This window comes from Brassica napus, chromosome C3 (genome assembly GCF_020379485.1).
Source record: "Brassica napus cultivar Da-Ae chromosome C3, Da-Ae, whole genome shotgun sequence".
NCBI lineage: Eukaryota > Viridiplantae > Streptophyta > Magnoliopsida > Brassicales > Brassicaceae > Brassica > Brassica napus.
In genome coordinates, this window is record NC_063446.1 from 19531766 (window position 1) to 19547898 (window position 16133).

At 30.6% G+C, this 16133-nt stretch overlaps 1 protein-coding gene and 1 pseudogene across 1 annotated transcript; one reads left to right on the forward strand and one right to left on the reverse strand.

Annotated features, from left to right (window-relative positions):
- The first annotated feature begins 4159 nt into the window (after positions 1-4159).
- LOC106388531 (protein DMR6-LIKE OXYGENASE 2) lies at positions 4160-6153 on the forward strand. The gene is made up of 3 exons (XM_013828623.3): positions 4160-4462; positions 5060-5629; positions 5715-6153. The coding sequence occupies exons 1-3, from the start codon at positions 4235-4237 to the stop codon at positions 5970-5972; spliced, it is 1056 nt and encodes a 351-aa protein (XP_013684077.1). The 5' UTR covers positions 4160-4234; the 3' UTR covers positions 5973-6153.
- A 3168-nt stretch (positions 6154-9321) lies between these two features.
- LOC111203645 lies at positions 9322-11941 on the reverse strand (annotated as a pseudogene).
- Between the last annotated feature and the right edge of the window lie 4192 nt (positions 11942-16133).

Genomic DNA, 16133 nt, shown 5'->3' on the forward strand with positions numbered 1-16133 from the left:
GAACCAAGCCGAGAATTGAATCGAGAACCAAACCGAGAACCAAATTGAGAACCGGACGAGAACCGAGTACCTAGGCCTAGCTATATTAATTGATTTTCTCTTATTTTTCTCGACTAGTTTTTCTTTACTTTTTAGATATCCTTCCTTTTTTTATAAAGGTATTTTCAATTTTCATAGATATCCTTCTTTTTTTACTAGTTAAAGAGGGGGGGGGGAGGGGTTATTGGAATTTGCTGATTTTAATAGTTGAGAGGATTTTACAAGTTAACTAGATTTAACAAATTTTATCAAATACTTTTACATAGATTTTCATTCTTAAACAACTTTTAAAAAAGTTTTTGTCACAAAAAAGATCTCAAAAAATAAAATGACCAAAAAAAATAATTTCTACTTCTTACTTTATAGATATATAAATAATAAATAAAAAATTATATAATTTCGAAATATATGTTTTAAATTTGAATTTTTGTAAAAAAAAATTGAATTATTATTTTTGAAATGTTTAATTAAAATATACGAAAGTGATTTTTAAAACTATATTTACAATTTTTATTTTAAAATTTTAATATTTTTTTCTATTTTTTTAAGTTGTGAACTGTATTATGTCAAAATTGTGATTTGTATATTATTTCTTTCTTCAATTTGAGTTTTTGTATGTGAGTATCCTTATGGGTATAGATGATATTCTCAAAGTTGAGTACTATGAGTAAAAACAAAGAAAATTTACTTCCCAATAATAATAGATTTAAATAGAATCTTAAAATCAATGAAAACTAAACTTTTCCAATAACAAAGAATTTTGTGTGGAATTTAAAAATAATCACTCCAATAACAATGGATTCTATTTTGATTTTAAAAATTCACAGACCAATAAGAATGAAATCTCAAAATTTAATAACTCTTCTAGAATTCTTTGCCCAATAACCCCCCACCCAAAAAAATATACATTGGAATTGGATGATACATTTTCTATATTAATTTTTTGCTCTTGTTTTTGACTAGTTTTTCTTTTCTTTAGTTTTTGATATCATTCTCCTTTTGATTTGTTGAAATCTTCTGTGTCCTAAACAATAACTCCTCTCCGTAAATAAAACGTAACTAGGCCTTGCTGATATTTACTTTTAGTAATTTATTTGTGTTTGTACTAAATGTTATATTTTTATTACATAGTTTTTGTAATATAACATAAATGATGAAAGATAACAATTTAAAAATTGCATAAAATATTTTTTTTTTCTTGTTTTACCATGAGTTGTATCACCAATATTGGGTATCATATAAATAAATCCAACATTTATTTAATTAGACTTATGTTTAATATATATATATAAAATAATTTTTGTGAATCATTATTTATATAATTTGTATGAAAATAAATTGATTATTCAACTTATTTAGAATTTGTAACATATAACCAATAAATGGTTAAATATAAAAAAATAAAACGAAAAACTCAATTTAATTTATCTGATAAAGAAATTAATAATGAGCTTTAGTTTCAATACATTCCATTCAACAATTTTGTAAAACCAATAATTGTTAGAGGCCCATTAGTTCAAAGTCTATTTATAACTTATTTTTTAGAAAAGCTCATAACAAATCGTGTTTTTGTAACATGCTAACAACCACTTCTATCTCTGTTTTGTTTTTTATTTGTCGGTGAATCCCCTTCGCTATCTCTCTATCTTCTTCGATGAAGTCGATGTTAATCAATACACAAAACAACCATGAAATTCGTTAATCATCTGATCACTGATTATTATAAATTCAATACTGGGCTTTACTTTTTCCAGCCATTCTCCAATAGGAAGGTTACGTTGTGTCCGAAATATGTGAGTTTTTGTGCATAATGCATGTATTTTACCATCCTGAAAACATTTGAAAGCATATTAGAAACCATAATTATGAAAATCATACAAAAATTTAACGGCCATAGAACTTACTGTTTCATAAAGACTATTTCAAGTGTCTCGTCAGGAGTACATGGGTTTTGTTTCGGCGAGTGAATGAGTTTAACTTGCACACGCAATCCGTTTTTGTAAGGTTTAACCTTGTGAACAATGTAAAACTTTTGTTTGTTGACATGGTGGTTTGTCTTTGTGACATAAGTTGATATTGAAAGGCGTTTGGAAATGAAACTATATATAATGGCGAACTAAAACTCTTGGCCAAGAGAATATCCGCTAACTACGTGAATTAAGTTGCACAATATATTGGGTGTATAAAATATTATGGTTAGCAAAAATTTAGGCAATAGTTTGGATTCTAACGATTCACAATATTTGATATAGATATTTGGTGAACCAATTATTTGGTGTAATTGGGAAAAAAATTCGGATTTTTTTTTTACACTTAATTCCTACAACTATTGTAGATTGGAGAGCAAGTCAAGGGAGAAAGAATTATCATGTTCAAACAAATTGGGTGATTCAGTTTATATATCTTATAGCAATATCGAATATTTCTCATTGATTACGTATGGATAGACTTAGAAAAATATTATTGTTTTGACTTTGAATTTATTTATTATTTGTTAAAAAAAGGTAGAAAAATCAAATTGGGGCTAATAATAACAAAACAAATAAGTAAATTGATTTTTGGGGCTAAGAATAACAAAAAAAAAACAAATCATTTTGTTTGTTTATAAAAGGTAGATAATTTAGTAAATAGTAAATTGATTTTTGGTCAATAGTAACGAAATTAATACAAACTTATGAAATATAGTAATTCAATAATTGGTTTGAATTTTAGTTAAATAAAAACAAAAACCTAAACCTCTATTTTCCATTTGTTAATTTGTCATATTTGTCTATCTATATTAGTAAAATAAAAATTAATGGTAATTCTCCATAGCTTACTATACAAGTGGATTAGCTATAGGTGAAGAAGAACAAATATATTTTTTAGTATCTTTTAATTAAGGAAACCAAATAACTTGCAAATTATATTATTTTTTTAAAATAAAATTTAAAAATAAATAAAAATAATATATAAAAAACGAATTCAAAAAAAAAAAAATGTTGTCAACAAAACACTAAACCCTAAGCTCTAATACTAAACCCTAAACTCAAATCCTAAACCCTAAATCTTTGGGTAAACCCTAAATCCTTGGGTAAACCCCTAAACCCTTGGAAAAACACTAAACATGTTGTCAACAAAACACTAAACCCTAAACTCTAATCCTAAACCCTAAACCCTTGGGAAAACCTTAAACCCTTGGGTAAACCCTAAACCCTTGGGTAAACCCTAAACCCTTAGGTAAACCCTAAACCCTTGGAAAAACACTAAACATTTGGATAAATTCTAAATTATAAATCTTAAACACTAAACTCTAAATCTTAAAAATAAATATTTTTTTAAATAATCTTTTTTTAGAACTATTGTTATTTTTATTTATTTAATTTTTTATTTTTTATTTTAAAAGCATAATATAATTTGGCAAGTTATTTTGTTTTCTTAATTAAAAGATACTAGATCTAAAATGACAACTTTTTATTGGTTGGTGAACCTAAAGGTTCACCCTAGGGGGTGAACCCAAGAAAAAGTCTATTTTTTATAGGTTATATTAAAAGAAAACTGGAGATTATAGTTAATTGATGCCACAATATTACCGATTTTTTTTTCATTGTTGCCGTTTTTGTTGGTTAAATTAAAATTAGGAAAATGTATTTATTAATCGGAAAAAACAACATTAATTTAGGAAATGATTATTTATAATTTCAGTGGAATTCTAGTGTAAATAACTTGCAAAACTAAATGATAATTTAAATTGGTACTCCTCTTTTACTCATTCAGTTTCATATTAAGTGTCACTTTAGATTTGTGCACATAGATTAAGAAAACATTTAATTTTGCATATTTTCTATATAATAACATCATTATCCATACATATAACTATATTTCAATCAATAGAAAAATAAAATGGAAAATAAAATTAATAAATTATGCATTAAAATGCTAAAACGATATTTATTTTGTAACAAAAAGTTTTATCTATAACGACTTTTAATACGAAACGCATGGAGTAATAGTTTAGATAGTTTCAAACTTGAAAATGTTGAACATCTCACAAAGTAAATAAATACATATAACCGCGACGTGTCAAACAACATGCGGTGCATGTCCTTTAGATTCTCCTATATATATGACATGTGGGATTTACATATGAAAACATATCTCTATCTCTATCTGTCAATTCAGATTTCACATCTTGACGCAATCACTTACGCCAGTCATGCAAACTTCTACAACATCCAAGCTCCTCGTGTCCGACATCGCCTCCTCCGTGGATCGCGTCCCTTCAAGCTATATCCGACAAATCTCTGACCGCCCAAATATTTCTGATGTTGACATTTTCGGCGATTCCATCCCTCTTATCGATCTCCAGGAACTTTATGGACCTAGTCGAGCTAATATTATCCACCAATTTGCTCATGCATGCTCATCTTATAGCTTCTTCCAGGTAACTCAATTATTTCACTTTCAACCTCGTTCCAGATTTGCTCTGTTTGACTCATATACTGCTCTAATGCAAGGCTCCCTGTGTTTCTCTCGAGTTTACTCTGCTATATTGCAATGAACATTTCATTGCAAATTTGCATAACACTCGCATTTTTACTAGAATTTACTCTACTCTCTGGACTTTATTTTCTCATGAGTTTACACTGTTTTAACGCAACACACTTTTGTTCTCTCTTTTATTGCATGACACTATCGTCTCTCTTGTTGTAATACGAGACAAATTGTGTTCTAACTCTGTTTCCAGAGTTGTCAAATTTGGGCTGGGCAAAAAGAAACCCGAATCGGAACAAATCGAACTCGATCCGAAAAATAGGACTGAAAAACATAATCCTCGTATCCGAGCCAAACAGAAAATTATATTTCAATCGGAACATATAATTCTCATGAAAATTGGCTAGACCGTAAATTTTAAAGAATTTAGACATGTCCAATTTCTATATGGTCTAACCCATGTTGACCTCGGACGAAACAGATCCTTATCCCAGTTACCTCTATATATTTCGTTGGATTAAAATGTTATTGTTTCCTTTTTTGCAAGATCAAGAACCATGGAGTACCAGAAAAAACAATCGAAAGAATGATGACTGTGGCCAGAGAGTTTTTCCATCAACCAGAGAGCGAAAGAGTGAAGCATTACTCTGCGGATACAAAAAAGACGACGAGACTCTCCACAAGTTTCAATGTCGGCTCAGAGAAAGTCTCTAACTGGAGAGACTTCCTCCGACTCCATTGCCTTCCCATCGAAGATTTTATCAACGAATGGCCCTCACATCCCGTCTCATTCAGAGAAATCACAGCCGAATACGCTACAAGCGTTAGAGCCTTGGTCTTGATACTTCTTGAGGCAATCTCAGAGAGCTTAGGCCTTGAGAAAGACCGTGTAAGCAATACATTAGGCAAACACGGTCAACACATGGCCTTAAACTACTATCCTCCATGTCCTCAACCCGATCTAACGTTCGGACTACCCGGACATAAAGATCCAAACTTGATCACTGTCCTTCTTCAAGACGAAGTCTCTGGTTTACAGGTCTTTAAAGATGGAAAATGGATCGCTGTTCATCCTATTCCCAACACTTTTATTGTCAACATGGGTGACCAAATGCAGGTACTTAGCAGAAAACAAATCGAAATATTTCTTATGTTCCTTTACTCTCTTTGTGCTAAGTTTATGTGGTTGTTTCTCCTCTCAGGTTATTAGCAATGACAAGTACAAAAGTGTGCTACACAGAGCTGTTGTGAACAGCGACAAGGAGCGGATATCGATACCGACCTTCTACTGTCCTTCTTTTGATGCTGTGGTTGGCCCACAACAAGAGCTGATCAATGAGGAAGAAGATTCTCCAGCTATTTACAGAAGCTTTACGTATGCTGAGTATTATGAAAAGTTTTGGGACAGAGCACTTGCAACTGAGAGCTGTATTGACACGTTCAAAATTTCCAAAACCTAAGAATCTGTACTTTTCAAACGCCATGACTATGTTGCCTTTTCATTTTCCTTTGTTTAGATTCGTATGAGTGTTAATTAATCTGCTTTCTAGAAAAAAAGAAACTCTTCTTGCAACACATTGAGCTCATTGTAGACGCACAGATGAATCTTTCGATATCTTTTGAATTTTTGTTAACATCTGATATTCTCACGCTTCCTCAATCACTATTCTAGTAATGCAAATATAACTTAGGCTTCACAGAGAGTGTTCAGGAGGGAAACCCTTGGCCTTATCCCTCCTTCGCATTGATTTCACAGCAATTTCATTGTGTGTAATGTGTGTAGTTCCAACTTGCACAACTCCATGCCCGGAGGCTTCACTGAGAGCCTCTGAAGAAAGTTTCCCATCATGGACCCTAGGCCAAAACAGAAAATCCGTTTTTAGTCTCCGAAAGCCGGTTTTCGGCTAAAACCGTAATTTACATTTTTCTACATACTCGTGAAACCATATTTTTACAAAAATTAAATATTATATTTTCCTAAAAACCTATAAAAATAGCATGAAAGAACACTCCATCTAGATAATTACAGAGTTTTGAGATACACAATAAAAATTTCTACATTGATGGACAAACAAGTACATCATTGCGAGGAATACCACCTATACAAGTGGAAGAATAGTAGACCAGACATGAGTGATAGGGAGGAAAATGAAAAGCCTCAATATCGTTACTTGAGAAGGAAGAAGAATGAAGAAGAAGAGACTCAGGGCATGATCAACCCCGATCTTTTAGCCGTGGTTCTTAACTCATGATTTGATAATTTTTTGTTTTTTTTTTAACACTTTTCGGCTAAGAGACAACTCTTATATCTCTTATTTAAGAGACGATTCTTAACTTTTCTTAGTTAAAGCTAAGAACCGTATCTTAACCGAATCTAAAAACCCTAGTTAAGAGATTGCGGTTAATCATGGTCTCAGGCAGGGGAAATGAATGACGTGGCGATTTCGAAAGAATATTGAAAGGAAGAGAGACTCCGACTCGTCTAGAGGGTTTGCAGTTATGGTTGTTGAAGCTGTTAAATAATGAGTAGAGGAGTTCATTGGAGCTCAGCTTTGTATTGTAGACATTGAGACGAGAGTCTTGAGGAGAGAACGATTGGGTTAAGCCATCGTCTCTCAATTGATTTCTAGAATACAAAGTGTAAATCCTCATTTCATTGATTCATGATATCGGAGTTGTGATTGAGATTACAAGAAGTCGTGAAAGTTAAAAGTCTATCAATTGTTGCGGTGAGCGTTCTTGCGATGGCTTTGATTGAAGAATCTGATGGAAGAATGGAGTTTCTTGAGAGATCCGCGGAGGCGACAGAGAAGACTGTCAAAATTATCTACGACGGATGGAAGAAGCTTATGGAAACTAACACACAGTCCGATGAGCGAATCGGATCTGTAGAGACGCGTTTGAGCTCCGTCGAGTTTCAGTTGGAGAAGATCGCCGCCACGATTGAGAGGATCGAGTCAAATACGATACCTACAAAACCTCATGGCAAAGATATCGCCGGTACTTCGGAACCTCGGGTACGAGATTCTGTAAACGAATCGGACGATCTATCGTTAGGCTATCGGAGAAATTCGGATATGTTTGTTAGTCGTGCGAGCTTGTTGAAAAAGATTGAGCTGCCTACTTTTGATGGTTTGTTGCCGTATAGATGGATCCGTAATGTGGAATGATACTTTAGAGCATCTCAGTACAGTGATCAAGAGAAATTGGAGTTTGTTTCTCTGAGTTTGACAGGGGAAGTGCTGAACTGGTATCTTTGGGAGTCAGAGGAGGAGCGTTTCGAGAGCTGGTTTCACTTCAAACAGAGGATGTTGGAACGTTTTGCGGAGTCGATTGACAATGAACCACGTAACAAGCTCTGTTCATTACGCCAGACTGGTTCGGTGCGCCAATATGTCAGAGAGTTTGAAGAATTGATTACTCAAGTGAAGGGAATTGATGAACCTAACTTGATAAGTAAATTCTACACCGGTCTAAAGAAAGAAATGAAAGAAGTGATCAAAATGAAAGAGCCAAAGGGACTACGCAATCACAATGCAGCCGTAGTAAAAATGGAAAGCAGTACCTGCTGTCACGTGCTGGGTGATCGTGTGCAACCAAAACAGAACGAGTACCACGCTCAGCCTGCTAGAAAACAACGACTGTATCCGAGAGCTCTGCAACCATATGGAGAAGATAAGTCTAAGCAGCATGATATGCTACGTTTTATCTGTTGTACAATAAAGCTTTGTTCTTGTTGAAGAGGACCGATGGACTCTGTTGGATCGGATCTGCGAGTTGAGTATCAACCTGGTGGCCATGTATAATATCACACTAGGTGATAACCCGCATCATTTGGGGATGAATTTATGAAAACAATTATATCTCGTGATTATAAACATTAAGTATTCTACTATACATATTTTTTGCATTTTAATAATAGTTAACAAATATATACATGCTGAATAATAACTACTTAACCGCGCCTTGAGTGGAATAAATATTGTATATACAAATTACTTTATATACTATTAATCTGTTTACGTTCTTTTACATGTTATATAATAACAATTAATAGATATATATTGAATAACTGAGAAAATATTAAATATGAAGTATATAATTATATTGGTGCAAACACATAAATCAAATAAACCATTCTTGTTTATTTACTATTATTTTATGGTAAGTAAATATAAACAATCACATTTATCGATTTTGTATACGATTAAATTTAAATGATATTAACATAGATATATAGTATATTTTAATATGTCTATCTATTAAATGAGATTTCATAATTATATGGTTTTATGATCCATTGTATCTTTTTATAATAAAATTTTTAAATCGTTGATAAAAAATTTCAATGTGAGACATTTAATAAGTTTAAAATTATAAATGTTTTTGAAAATTCATTGCAAATTTTGAAATTTAAATATTTATGTATTCTTATATGGTATATAGATTAATATATATAGATATATTATTTTTAATATTTAGTAAATGAGAATTTTTACTCACTTGGTTTAAGACCATGTGTATCTTGTTATAATAAAAACTAGATTGTGACCCGCGCAAACCGCACGGGATTATTTATATTTATAATTAAATTAAATTTTATATTTTTATGATAATTTATAATTTTGATTCGTGTCCATATTGTATTTTTTTATTTTTAGTTTGGTTCCGATCCGGTTATAGATTTCGGTTCACAAAATATAGTAATAATTCGGTTATTTATGAATTTTGGTTTAGTTTGGGTTTTGTTATTTTGGTTGTTGATTTGGTTCAAATAAAAATGTTAAAACCCAACAAAAGTTTGAGGTCGACCGGGTGATTGTGGTCGAGTGGTAAGGAGACGGGACTGAGACGCCAACACGTTTCAGGTTCGATCCACCTGCTGCGCGAAACTAAGTCACAATTATCCTGGTCACCTAACACGGATATGGGCCTATGCTTTATGGCCCATTTGAATACCCGGAGAGAGGGTCTATCCGTGGGCTGCACCTCCCCTTGGAGATTAGTCTGGGCCTCTCCATTGGCCTGGAATACCCCCAGGTTAATCAAAAAACAAAAGTTTGAGGTCAATTCGAGCGCGTAGATCGTGGCAAGGATATGAAATTTTTGATCTTCATTATGAATTATGTAGCTATGTTTTTGGTTATATTTTCTGGGTTTTTTTTTAATTTTTTTCTTAATGAATGTCTTTATATTTTAAATAAGTTTAGAAAATCAGTATATCTCAATGTTATATATCAAATTAGAAAATATCTGCTAATTTCATTATTTAGAAAAACACAGTTACTTGAATGGTCTTAAAAGTATAGGAATTTGGCAAAGTAGAATTTAACTATGTGGGTTGGAAGGTTGAAAAGAATGACAAAACAATTGTACACGTACCCAACCCAATAGTCAAAAATCTAATGCGTATGTGGTACTTTAATTGATTTTTTTTATGATATAAATATAATAAGTTGTATACTATTCTCAAACTTGAAATTCCCAAACGCTAAACTATGAAATTCAAGAAAACAACTATGACCCTAATTCTTCAATAAAATAAATCAAAACTTCTTACATAATAATTTAGCCTATACAATTATAGAGACAACATTACCAACCAAAAAAAACTTATATTATATGTATTATACAGTAGCTACATTGCTTGCACAAGTAAAGTCAAGTCAAGATCAGAGTATATGTCTGAAGATGACAAAAACTCATTGATCATGTTGCTACATTCTGAAACAATGTCTGATCTTTTAAGAAGCTCCCCATCTCTCAGGAAGTCCATTTTCTGGGAGCACTTGAACTTTTGACATTTTTTGGTCTATGTCCAAGAAAAAACTGTGTGCACAATAAAACTACTCTCACCATATCTTCTAACTCAATCTCATCATAGCTTCTTCTTGAGCAATTTTTTTACCCACAAACACCTCAATTTTCTTCTCTTGATGTATCTTTTTAACCCAGTCAAGCATAGCACCTTTATGGTAAGACGCTTTACCAAACTAAAGAGCTCTTTCCGCCGTCAAGGCTCAAGAAGAAGAATCCCAAACCTGAAAACATCGGTTTTCTCAAGGGATTGATCAGGAACAATGTGACCCACTGTGCCCCTAACTGCGTTTTTGATATGAGAATCTTGGTGATCCAAGAGTTTTGCCAAAGCGAAATCGCCAACCATAGTTTCACAGTAGTCAAAAGTCATAAATCATATATTTGCTGCTTTCACGTTACAGTTAATAATCTTCTCATCACAATGCTCTTGGAAATACACAAGCCCTCTTGCAGCTCATATCACTATCTTTCTAATGCTCTAATCAAGAACGGTTTGGCTTTCATTCTAGACTCGACGTACGCTTGCATTAGACATGTAAGGATAAACCAAAAGCTTCTCAGTTTGTGTGATGCAGAGTCTTAAGAGGTTACAATGAACAGCTAAACTGATCAATTCGGCTTCTAACTAAAACTGAATCTCCCCTCCTAGTACATTGCCATCTTTAAGACTTTTCACTGCAACCACCGTACTGTCTGTCTCCAAGTATTCCTTTGTATACATTTCACATTTCGATAGCCTCTTTTTTCCAACTGTTTTTTACTGCTGAAGTTATTTGTCACGAACTAAAGCTCCTGAAACCAAATATCCTGCGGTTTCCAAGTGAAGCTTCTTCATGATGATGCCCATCTGATAAGCCATTACACAACATAAGTTTCTTTCAAATGAATCTTCTAAGAATGTTGTATTGTATGCAAGTAAGAAACTGAGAAATATCTCAAACCTTTAACATCAAAGAATGTCGTTTGGTTTTGTCTTTCTCTCCACCAGATAAAGATCCCAAAGGCAATGAAGATCAGTGATACAATCCCAACGCTGATCTAAGGCCAAATCCCATTTTGTGATTCTTCGTTCTACCGAGGTATAACTGTAAAGAGAAAGCATGGCTAGGTATGATCATATGGTATACACGATTGGTAGAGAAATTGTTTGCCTAGATTCAGTTTATACTTGCCTACTTGGTTCAGTCATCAACATGAGAGCACCTCATGAAGTTTATGATGATATGAGTCAATTTCGAGATTAAAGTCAAAACTCTTGGATTCGTTGACGGCTTTGATATGCTGTTGAGACTTCGATTGTGTGGCAACGATAGGTTAAATTTCATGATTGGGAAAACTGGTTAATAGATGTGTCTAATCTAATAATTAGGTAAAGATGTGTTAAGAAGATAAAAATGACATTTATGAAATCATAAAAATAAGTGTGTATATATTTAGTCACAACATGTTCAATAAGTCCAAATTTAAAGCATGTCATAGTAAATTTCAAATATGACTCTAATTTAATAGATTAGATGTTAAACCATCGATTATATTTTTTTAACTTGAGACTTTTAACAGTTTCACTAATTTATATTCGTTTTGAAAAATCCAAAATATAACATACACGAAAAAATCTAAATTTTAATTTTATGATTAATTTGATTGTTTAGTTTATTTTAATAATATAAAATTAAATAAAAATGATGGAGGATACTCAAATTGTTATCAAATATTTATTGTTAAAACTATTAATTATCAATATATATTAATCATATATATATTAATCATATTAGGTAATTCCGTAGCTTTTATTTAAAGAAAGAGTGAAAAATAGTAATTGTAGAATTTTAATTAATTTATGATTAGTATAATGAAAATATAATATATGGTTATATGGACCAACATATTTTCTAGAGACTTTGAAAAGCATTATAGTGATAACACGTGTCATAGCTAAAATATTGTAATGTTTCTCAAAATAATATATAAGGGGATTATAGTTTTCATTATCCACGGTTTTTATTTTTTTGATTCAGTAACATAACGGATAAATATTTACAAGTCATATAGATTGAATATACAAATAACTTTAGTCAGGTGTGTTCTTTAGTGATTATGCCGTATGAAATCATTGAATTTTTAACATCTTATGTAACCAATCCAATAATTCATGCCTTTTATTGGTTGAATTATGTATTAAATACTAGTTTTCAAAAGTAACAATTTTCTTATTATTAACACTTTTAATTAAAATTACTTACATATTAAAACAGAGAGAGTAACAAATTCTACTGGTAATATCATAATTAGGTTTATCATATATTTAGTTTATAATTTAATGACTAATATTATAACCATGTTTTCTAATTCTTAGTGAAAATATTGATCCAAATACAGATTATTACAATAATAAATTATAATAAGGTTAATCTTATATTTAGGTTAAGATTTTAGTGGCTAACTAGAGATAAGACGCGCGGATATTGATTATGAGCTCTAACCACAGCCATGAAAATCAAGTTTCTTCAGCTTTTTTTCTTCCTTCTCTGTTTTGAGACTTATTTCTTCATTTTAGATTAAACTCTTCTTTCTCTTTTGTTGCAGAGCTTTGACCGTGACAACATAGACTGTGTTTATCATATGTTTACTTTTAGTTACACAGTTATTTTACCCGCTAATGATAAACTGAATAATATGTGGGATTCTGGTAAAATTATGTTACGAACGGAAAGGTGGTAAGTTTTCTTGATGAACTAAACAAATAAAATGTCAGAGAGCATTGCTTTTTTTACTGACCACGCTATCTCGCATGTTTTCTTGTCGAATTGGATGCTTGTATACAATAAAAGAGAGCACTTTTTTTGTAAACTAAATAAAAGAGAGCGTTTTCCATTATAAGAAGAAATAAGAAAGTAGTGGGGTGGGCGTATCTAGGCCTGGGATTTCGGGTATTCGGATCGGTTCCGGGTAAGACCCGTTCGGGTCCGGATATTCGGTTATTTACAAATTGTATCCAATGAGTACTTGGAACAGTTCGGTTCGGTTTCCGGTCGGTTCCGGGTATTAAATTATTAAACCGAAACTAATATTTTTATTTTTATTAACTAAAAGACTGTTTGCATCTACCTTTTTGTTTTTATTGATCCTATAATAACTTTGTTACATAATTTAGAGAATGAAAATTGGAGAAGATGAACGAAACGAGATGGCTACGATTTAAATGCTTATAGTTTTTAGGTTTTTTTTTCAGTACAATCTTTAGGTATTAGGATTATTTGAATCATATTTGAATTTTTTTTTAAAATATATGGAAGTTAAGAAAAAATGAAAAACAAAACTTTAACTAAAATTTACAATATGTTAACATATATATATTTATAGATAAAAATATATTGGATTATTGGTTTGGTTCTGTTTGAACCCAAACCAAACCAAACCATTCGGGTTGAGTAAAACATAAACCAATTGGGTTATGTAAAGAGCACGGTTGGTTTGGATCGGTTTAACTTCGGTTGGTTTGGTTTGGATCGGTTCGGTTTGGATTTTTTGCCCACCCTTAAAGAAACTAAACTTCAGCATATATATGTAACCTTTATCATGGTTTAGAACCATTGGAGCCTAATTTGAATTATTTTAGAAACTAACTTGCAAAAGAGATCTCTGGTCAAATTACTTTCCTTGTGACATAACAGAAATTTTAAGCCTAACACGGTCCTCACTTTAGGTATTGTAAAAACCTAGAATTTCTGGTTATTTTACTTGGGTGTTCATTGCAACCGAACGTTAATATATCTATGGTATATAGCTCATTAAGTTTGCCTTGGTAAGTCATTTTTTCTTCACTCCCCACCCTCTTACTTAAGTAACACACCCTTTCCAATTAAGTTGTTTTATTTATTTATATGGCCTGGAATTTTTTAGGACACTCAATGAAGAAACATGCCTTTGTGTCAACACACTCAGATAACACGAAAAAAGATCAAATCAAACATCTTCACATGGACTATCATACATTGTTGTCACTCTCCCCAAAATAGATTCTCGTGGGCTGAATCAGCTCAACTAATATTAAAAAAAAAAACAAAAAGAAACTTATTAATATTAATTTGTGTTTTTGCTATTGTGAGATATGTGATTTTATGAATGCTCAGGTATATATTAATGTAAATATACTCTTTGAGATTAACCGTACTAAATCAATATAATATAATTGAGTATGGGGTATAATTTGGTAAATGAAATAGAAATGGTTAGACGTGTTTTATTTTTGAAATGCGTTGTTTTATGGAATGGAATTATTGGGACCTTTCGACCTTAGATTAGAATTGGTATGGAGTGCGCGGATCACGGTGGTTTTTTTTTTTTTTGACAACCAGGGTGGTTATATTCGGTCAAGTTATATGATAATAATGATATTCTGTTCAAAGGTTTATTTAAAAATGATTCACTTACGAAGTCTAATTAAATGGCCCTATTAAGATTTATCAACAATAGAGAAAAATAAGACCATAAATTTATAGATTATATATTATAGTTGATTTCTCTAACTTTTATTGAAAATATTAATCTAAATACATATTATTACAATATTAAATTTAAGATTAAAGTTAAAGCATCGCTGATATATATATAAATTTTATACATATGCTAAATACTTAAATATATTTTTAATATTAAATAATAATATTCCTAAATAAAGTAAAATAATATTTATACATGCCAAACATCTAATTATTTTTAGTCCATTAAATAAAAAAAATTATAAAAATAATACATTTAAACCAAAATAGTAAATAAAAAGAATAAAGGTAATGAATAATTATGATTATCAAAGAGAATACAAAGATAGTGTTTTGCGATTCTTGTTTTTTCTTGTTTCTCTCGTGGTTTTGAAAATCTAAATTATTGATAATATATAAGTTTATTCGTTTTTTTTAGCTTGTTGATGTTTTGTGAGTTATGATTGTTTATAATGAGTGCAATATCACTGGAGTTCTTTTCCATCCACAAATACAATAAATGTTTAATTACAAATCAAAATTTTCTAATTTGATTATTACTACAAAGAATATTTTAATCCAAAATCTAAATCCCATAAATAAAAATATGATACAATAAAAAACTTAATCAATACATTGATGAACAATATGAATATTGGAATTATATAATAATATTAATTCAAAATATGTTTAATTTATAAATAATTTAAAGTTATATAAAAATAAAAACTAATATTAAAATTTAAGTTGTTAGGTACATACATATTAGTCCACCATCATCTAGTTAAAATTATATTAATTCTATTTTGATTTTACAATAAAAAATTAAATGTATATGTTATATTTATATATGTATATTACATAAACTTAATAATATAATAAACTTAATTATAAATAAAACAAGTTACTAAACTGAATATATTTCTAAATTAAAAATTAAATTCAGTCAATAGACACAGAAAAACACAATTCATGTAATTTTTGTAACATACTTCAATCTAAAAGGTGAATACTATTAGATAAAATATTTAATTTATGTTAATTAATTTTAATAAGTTTATATAATATTTTTAACTTAATAAATATGTATACTATTTTATTATAAGATGTCTTTGGTTAAGGTTTATGTATTTACACTTCCAATGTTACGAACTATCTACAGTTTTATAATATCCCGACTTCACTTTAATATACTTATATTTATATTTTATTATACAATATTATAAATATAAATAATATATAGATAAATATATATTGTTTATGCACGCGAACATCGTAGAACGGTTTAAGCTTAACAGTCCATTAAATATATTTTTAGTT